The 7840-nt window shown below is 48.1% G+C and overlaps 1 protein-coding gene across 8 annotated transcripts in view; it reads left to right on the top strand.

The window, feature by feature from the left end:
- Window positions 1-4009: 4009 nt before the first annotated feature.
- Window positions 4010-7840, top strand: part of MYT1L (myelin transcription factor 1 like) — a gene marked incomplete at both ends in the record, with an annotated part of 139259 nt that continues 135428 nt past the window's right edge. For 6 of the 8 annotated variants that reach the window (XM_082672263.1, XM_082672260.1, XM_082672259.1 and 3 more), the window contains 3 exons: window positions 4010-4064; window positions 4223-4256; window positions 4486-4548. In XM_082672263.1, coding sequence (XP_082528389.1) covers window positions 4010-4064; window positions 4223-4256; window positions 4486-4548 — 152 coding nt within the window. The remainder of the gene's footprint in view (window positions 4065-4222; window positions 4257-4485; window positions 4549-7840) is intronic. The other 2 variants (XM_082672264.1, XM_082672261.1) reach the window with 1 other exon arrangement.

The raw sequence follows: 7840 nt of genomic DNA, 5'->3' as shown, positions 1-7840 counted from the left end.
GGGAAATCAAATAGCAAAACAACTCCTGCTTCCAGATTCAAGTTTACATGTTACAGCATAATTCACTGCCCTCTCTTCAGTGAGTCCTTCTGATGGCTTCTGTTGGTTCAAAAGTAAACTTTTAAATTCTAGACTTTAAGTATAAAACCATTTTAAGCTCCTAAGAAAACCTCTCTTCATTTTTAAAATAAGCAGTGGGCTTAAAAATAAAAGAATTAGTGCTGTAGTAGTTCCTGAAGGGTGATTTTTCTAACTGTGAATCACTAGAGTGGGAATCAGAAACCCAAACCCGGGCAGAGGTAACCAGGTTGCTTCTGTCCAGGCCCAGGCAGGACCAGAGCCCGTAGGTTAGAAAGCGCTGCTGACGACCTGCTCAGGCATCACCAGTGAAGCTTCTGCAAGTCAGGTCTCAGACCCCTTGGAAGAGCAAATTCAAACACACAGCTCCCCTGATGCTTCCGAGGAAGACGCCGTCAGGTGGGAAAGGGTGGGTGAAAACAGGCAGGAGTGGGGACAAAGGCAGGGGGCCCTGCAGGACACTCGCAGGTGTAGGCTTGGAAAATGAAAGAACCTCCTCACGTATCTCCCGCTGTGAACTGTACGCTTTCGGCCTAATCTGAACCTCGCCGGCCGTTTCCGGACATTGATACGTGAGTGTGAAAAGGAAGTTTGAATCCATTTTGCTACTTTGCCTTTTCAGATTCTTTTCCCTTATGGGTTCTTACAAAATGTTGAGTATAGTTCCCTGTGCTGTACAGTAGGTCCTTGTTGGTTATCTGTTTTACATACAGTAGTGTGCGTATGTTAATCCCACCCTTAAAGGCTTATTTACAAGAGAGCAAAACCCACTACGGAGCCTGGAATTCAAACAGGATTGGCCCTGCTATAAACAGAGCAGTGGCACAGAACAGTCCACAGAGGGGCCCAGCTGCGGTGGGAAATTAGCACAGCAAGAGCGTGTATTTTAGTTGGGCGGGGGTGGAGCTAGTATTTATTAATTGAAGGATTAGTGGCAGAATTAACTGTCCATCTAGAAGAAAATAAGTTTGTCCCCATATGTAAAAAAAATGGATTAAAACTTAAATGTAAAAAATCAAACAATTCTTAGGCAACCATATGAGCGATTAGCTAGTAAGCCAAGTTTTCGACTTCATACCCACAGAGCGATGGCCTCAGTGCCCTTTCGGTGACAAGCCCTCTCCTGGGCGACGGCTGGAGTTCATTTCAGATGCTGCACAAGCGTCCGTGACACGGGTACGGGCTTCCCGAGCGTGACTGGCCATGTCCCTCTGGAGCTCTGAGGAGCCCGTGCCAGCTGAAGGAGGCCCCCCAGTGAACCCGAAGCACCCCCAGGCCCCCGGAACTCCCCACGTGCCTGTGCCCCAGGGCCTTTGCGCGTCCAGTTCCCTCTGCCTGGAACATCTGCCCCAACCCTTTTTTAACCTGAAACCTGCAATTTTCCTTGAAAACGGCGCATATTTTGATTCCCCCTGGGAGCCTCTGTCCACCTCCCGAAGGGTGACCTTCAGCTCGTCTGTGTTCTGTTATGTTCTCAGGGCCCTGACACAACGTCTCCCCTCGGTTTTGAGTTCCTTAAAGAACAGGCTTCCATCCCGTCATCTCTGCGTCCCTGGTCCTACGACAGGTGTGCAGCGTTAGGAGATGCTCCACTTGCACAGAACAGGACCCAGCATTTCCTCTGTCACCCGTCGCCCCAGGGCGTGTGGGCCCTGTTTGCGCGTTTTGCTAAACTGTGAGCGTTGGAGAGGATTTCCAGGTGCAGTAGCCGCCTCAGAGCTGTGACGTGCCACCCGGGGTACCGCTGACCCAGACTGCGTCTGCCTTCCAGGCTTCCACACCCTGAGCGGGGCTGATGCAGCAGAGGAAGGGCGGCCACCCAAGGAGGCTCGGCACCGCGCGCCACGTCGACCCTCCCTGAAACGTTTCCCAGCTCCTCTCCGTCTCCCTGCGCCTGTCCTCCCTGCAGGGTCAGCTGCATCTCAGGACGCAGGCCGACGTGGTGGCGGTCCTTCCCCCCGGGCAGGTCGTCTCCTCTTGGCCCGCTCTGGTCCCCTCTGCGCTCTCTCGAACTGCTGCTAAATTCATTTCTTTATAAATATGCTGGTGAGGGATTCCTCCTGCGCTCAAGAACCAACAACAGCTGTCTGTCCGCTGGGTCACTAGTGACCCTCCAGGTCTGTCCAGGCCCCCAGGGTGCCCTTCCCACTCTCCCTGTGGCTGAGCGCTTCCTGCTCCGCCACGCCCATCACCCCGAGGTTCCACCTTGTTCCCGCCGTCTCCTTGACCCACCATCTCCCCAGCAAACGGACTCGCCAGCTCGTTCACTGGCGCGTCCATCCAAGTACGCGTTTCTAGCATCTGCATGTCAGCTGAGCCTCTGCAGGTGTCTATACACACGATGGGTGTGTAAGTCCTCTCTTCCTTCTACACCTAAACTAATCGTCCTGAAGTATCTCAGCTTTCCCTGAGAAATTCCCCCTCCGTGATTCACCTCGCATGGGCTCCTCCTTTCCCGAAATTCTTCTTATTTTATTAACTCTGCCAAATCTTATGTCTGTGCAGGTGCCTCTCCCATTAAGCTATTAAGCTCATTACATGAACTTACATTTTTTATTATAGGTATTTTTATTATCCCACACACAGAGTAATAAATACCTATTTGTTGGTCAGCTGGCATGAACATTAATCAGATCCTGTGCAGGATCTCGCCTTGCTGATGGTTTATTTCAATAGAGGATCCACCCAGGTCTCTTCTATACTGTCACCTGGCACAGCCGCAATTGTCCAACTAGAGTCTTCTTTCCCAAATTCTGACGTTTCTTGTCATAAACTATGAAGGAGGTGAACTGTGCATACGTGACTTTTTGTTGCTGTTTGAGTACAGTTATAGTTGATTTACAATGTTGTGTTAATTTCTGCTGTCGTCAGTTATATATATATATATATATATATATATATATATATATATATATATATATATATATATATATTCTTTTTCATATTGTTTTCCATTACGGTTCGTCCCAGTATATTGAATATAGTTCCCTGTGCTCTACAGTAGGACCTTGTTGTCTATCCATCCTATATATACTAGTTTGCATCTGCTGACCCCAAACTCCCAATCCATCTCTCCCACACACACACCCCAGTACCTGACATTTTACGACGTCCCCATCTTCTGCCCAGAATGCAGTTCTGGCCACAATGGGCGGGGTGAAAAATGACACAGTCCAGGTTGGAATCTGGTCAGAGGAGCTGTCGTCTTTACTGCTCATCTCTTGTCAGCCCCTCTGATGCGTTGAGTGGAATTCTCCCATGATGCGGTTTTGCTGTGTATAAATTACTCACATTCACCCAGCTGGCAGTATGTTCCCATGGCTTAAAGAGGACGTGTAGACAGTGGCTGGTTTCAGGACCCTGCACCAAAGCTGCCCCTTGAATGATTTTGGGCAAATCACAGCTGTAAAGGAAGTGTAAGAAAGATACCTCCTTACAGAATCGTGTGAGGACCCTGCAAGGTAATAGATGGAAACACTGTCATCTCCAAGTGTGAGCCTTGCTGTGACCCTGGAAAGCGTCCTGACGATTTAGATCAAGGTAGATGCAATTGTCCCCCAGGACTAGACCATGGCGAGAGTAGCCCGCACGCTAAAACGTGTCCTTCTGTGACACCCACCTCCTCCCCACCACGACTCCACTTCAGCTACAGGGAGAATCTAGACATTAATATATGCACTTTTTTCCTTCCTGCAAACTTCAGCCCTATCCATTATATTCTTGGCACAAAGTACAACTCAGACTGACCGACCCAGGTGTGTCCTAATCAAAGTCTTCCACTGCGGGGGCCCTGCAAGACGAGGTCTGCTTTGTTACCTTTAAACAACACGTTTAGATTGCCTGGTCCTTCCCCAGCAGCACCCCTTCCAGAGGGAACCCGTCCCTGAGTTGCCAGCAGGAAAGCACGCTGACTGCCTTCCTCTCTCCCCAGATGGAGGTGGATACCGAGGAAAGGCGGCACCGCACGCGGTCCAAAGGGCTCCGAGGTACGTCCCTGCTTCCAGGTCCCTGGGGGCCCTGCTGGGGTCCCCTTTGTCCTGCCGAAGCCCTCAGACCCGGCCTGGACACCATCCTCTCGGTAGCTGTCTGTGGAAGGGGCTTCTTGGGATCGATCATCAATTTGTGTCTTTTCCTCTCTCTGCAGTTCCTGTGGAGCCGGCCATACAGGAGCTGTTCAGGTCAGTGAACAGGACGGGCAGGTATCCTGTTCAGATAGCGGGCAGGATGCACCCCAGCGGCGGTCAGAGACTGTGCGTCGTAGCAGAGACAGGGCTTTTGCGCGCCCGGGGGACCCAGGGCCTGCACCCCAGCCCCCTCCTCCCAGTTCCATACTTCCCTGTCTGTCTGCGTCCCCCGCTTCCCTCCCGTCCAGGTGGCACCTGAGTGACCCATCCTTTCCTCTTGCAGCTGTCCCACCCCTGGCTGTGACGGCAGTGGCCACGTCAGCGGAAAATATGCGAGACACAGAAGGTAAGGCCTCGGTTTTTCACGCCACGCTGAGTGACTTGTGGGCACAATGAATGGGGACCATGTTGGGGAAGCTTTCCCGTCCTCCTCGGACGTGGGGCTCTTGTAAGATGTTCTGACCACCTTCTGGGGCAGCGTTTGCCCCACACCAGGGGTGGCGACTGAGGACCAGCCTTGCACCTCTCCCCACTTGCTCCCTGGGATCCTCCCCTAGGTCACTGGGAGCCATATTTCTCCTCCCCGTTTTCTCCTTCCGTAGCTCAGGATGGTAAACATCCGGTGGTAAAGTAAAGCGTGAACTTCCTGACCTTCCTGTGGGCACTCGGCTCGTCCTGGGAAAGGAGGTCCAGGCCTGGCGCCGGGCAGCTGCAGGGGAAATTCAGAGCAGGAGGGGAGAGTCCGGACAGATCGCGCTCGGAGGCTTTGGGGCTTAGAGGTGATGCGCGTGAACACCGGGATTTCATGTCCGTGACAGAGGTGGCAGCACCTGGAGCACGGGATAGGCAGGTGACGGCTGCTAAAATGCGCCACAGCGGAATCGCATCCTTCACACCAAGACTGCGAGTCACGTGCAGCTAGCTCAGTCTTGAGATTCGCTTCTCCCGAGGTCCCTTTCCCCGTGGTATTAAGGCAGCTTCACCTTTCAGTGGAAGGTTTGGGTTATGATGAGTTAGAAATGTTTACAGGCCGTGACGCATTTTTGGCTAATTCCCACAAACAAGGGTGCGAGGACTGAGGCCATTCAGCCCAAGCGGCCATCAGGGGCTGGGCCCAGGTACCCAAAGCTCGGGAGCTAGAGCAGGTGCCCTGAGCACCCCAGGGTGACCGTCCTTCGCTGCTTTCCACTTTATTTCCTTTTCAGCTGAACACTAATTTACGGATGAAATCAAGCAATTACTATGATTGTCCTTTAGCAACAACAAGGGGAAAATTTCAAATTACTCCAAAACACCCATGTTAGCGTTTAAGGAGGCAGGGAATTTTCAGTGGGCATCCCTGATGAAATGGATTCATACCAAAGGAACGACAGGCCATGGTTAAGAGAATTTTGTGACTTAAATTATTATATTTAATTTATTATATTATTATTTGATTGTGAAAACTTATTGAACTATGTAATTTAAATATGTGGTTTTTTTAACTATATGTTATTTTATGAAGGAGTATATATGTAAATTCCTTTTTAAAAATCTAGTTTTTAAAAACTGGATTGTTTATGTTTACAATGGAAAACGAGTTAGCCAAGCATGAGTGGGTTTTTTCGCCTAATCATCTCTTCACTAGACAATAGTTTTGCTATTAGAAAGAATGGTTAAATTTGACTAAAAAGTTTTAATTAGGTGTCAGCTAGTTTTAATTGGGCATCATAACCACACTTTTGCTGGAAAAATCATGAAGTTCCCAAAGAATTGTTTCAAGCGTTTGTATTCCTACCCAAGGTGCATCCCCTAGAGCTGTGGACTGATGGGCCCTGTGGGATGCAGTGTGTGTGCACAGCTCTCCCTGGGATCTCCTCCACTGCTCAGAAATGATGCTCAGCCTTAGGCTGGGAACAATGCGAAGACAGCTGGGCTCCACCCTCCTCTGAGACCCGATGCTGCTGAGAGCTCAGAACACCCTGAATTTTTCAGGAGCGAAGTAGGCGGAATTTTAGAGAGGAGTCACAGGAACAGCCAAATTGGACAATTTTACAGCAAAAATAATCTCAATTTTTTAAATTTAAAACGTTATTTTTTACCATGAGTCATAGTGTTTGCAATTATTGGAATTCCCACTGTTTTAATAGAAATAGTGAGTGGGGAGGCATACTGTGGGAACCCAGTACACAGACACTGGGCCCCGTTTCCCCTTTGCCACTGATTACCCAAGGGGCTTTGGGTGAATTATTTAACATGTATTGACTTCAAATTTCCTCGGTTTTATAATGAGAAAGTTGCAGACTTTGTTATGTAAAACTAATTACCATTCAACACTTAAAGTCACAGATAAGACTTCTCTCCGAGGAATCTCACTGGGTTATCAAGTGGGGCTTTTTCTTAATTTTATTTTTCCGCATCTGCATATCAGCAGTTCTCAACTAAGGGGGGGACACTTGAATTGCTCAGACTGAAAAGGGGCTCCTTGTAGTAGATACGATTCGCGTGTACATCAACATCTTTTGACTGGTGCTATTTCAAATTTGTGAGACTCTTCAATTATATCTGGCTTTGTTTTTTTCTATTTTTTAAAGATTTCCTAAATGCAAGTTTCTCCCCCCTGACAGCTGTGCTCATGCACATGCATACCTGCACTACCCGCCCACCGACACAGGTGTCACCTTGCCCGCTGCCCTGTCCCCGCTGATACTCGGAGCACATGAGGCCCCTGCAAATAGGACAAGGGCAGCAGCCTCAGTTCTGGTCTTGATGAAACTGCCCGTTACTTCGGTCTTTTAAAGATACATTTTCCAATGAATATATTCCCGTTAAGGCTACAATTTCATTTTACTCACATATCACGCCAGTTCATAGCCAAATAAAAAGGCATTCTTTTAGTATATTGAAGTATCTATTTACTTGAACACACAAAAATTAATTGGAGGCAGGTGAGGGGAATCAACAATGTAAAAAATAAAACATACAATTTTTAGGAAATTTGGTAACAAGTGGTAAAATGATGCCTCTCAGTTCATCTTTAGTTTGAACACAAGAAAATTTCTAAGGAGGTCAAGTATTGATCGCAGTCTCAGCGTGCCTTCTTATTGCTTTGGAGGGCGTGCACGTCGGGGGTGGCCTTGCTGCTTCAACGGGGGTTTGGCTTTTCGTGACAGCTTCTAAGACTGATGGCTTTTTTCCTGTGTGGTAGAGGTAGGGTTGTGGATTTGTGAGAAACGGGGAATAGGTGATAGAGGAGGATCAATCATCAGATAGGACCTGTGAAATTAAACAGTAATCTGAATTCACGAGGCATTCACAATTTAAGATCCTGGTTAACAATGGAGAGGTAGGAATTAAAGTTATAATACTTACTTTATTCGTTGGTCTGCCTTATTCAAAAATTATGTCCTTGAACTAAAGGTAATCTATGCATGGGTGTTTATTTGTGTTAATAGTTCACCATCAATTTGAGGTGCCTGATAAACACATGTACAACTGCACAGGTAAAGGTTGAATCAAAGAGATAAATTAGGAAAAACATAAGGGAAATGAAAACATAATTTTACCAGAAACCCAGGACGTATCAGGAGTTCTGATACAGTATTCCATTCAGTGCTGAGTCTCTGGGCAGTCAAGGCAAAAAAGAGGAAGACGAATGA

This window comes from Grampus griseus, assembly GCF_964374135.1.
Source record: "Grampus griseus genome assembly, chromosome: 15".
NCBI classification, from domain to species: Eukaryota; Metazoa; Chordata; class Mammalia; order Artiodactyla; family Delphinidae; genus Grampus; species Grampus griseus.
This window is presented reverse-complemented; position numbering and strand designations above follow the sequence as displayed.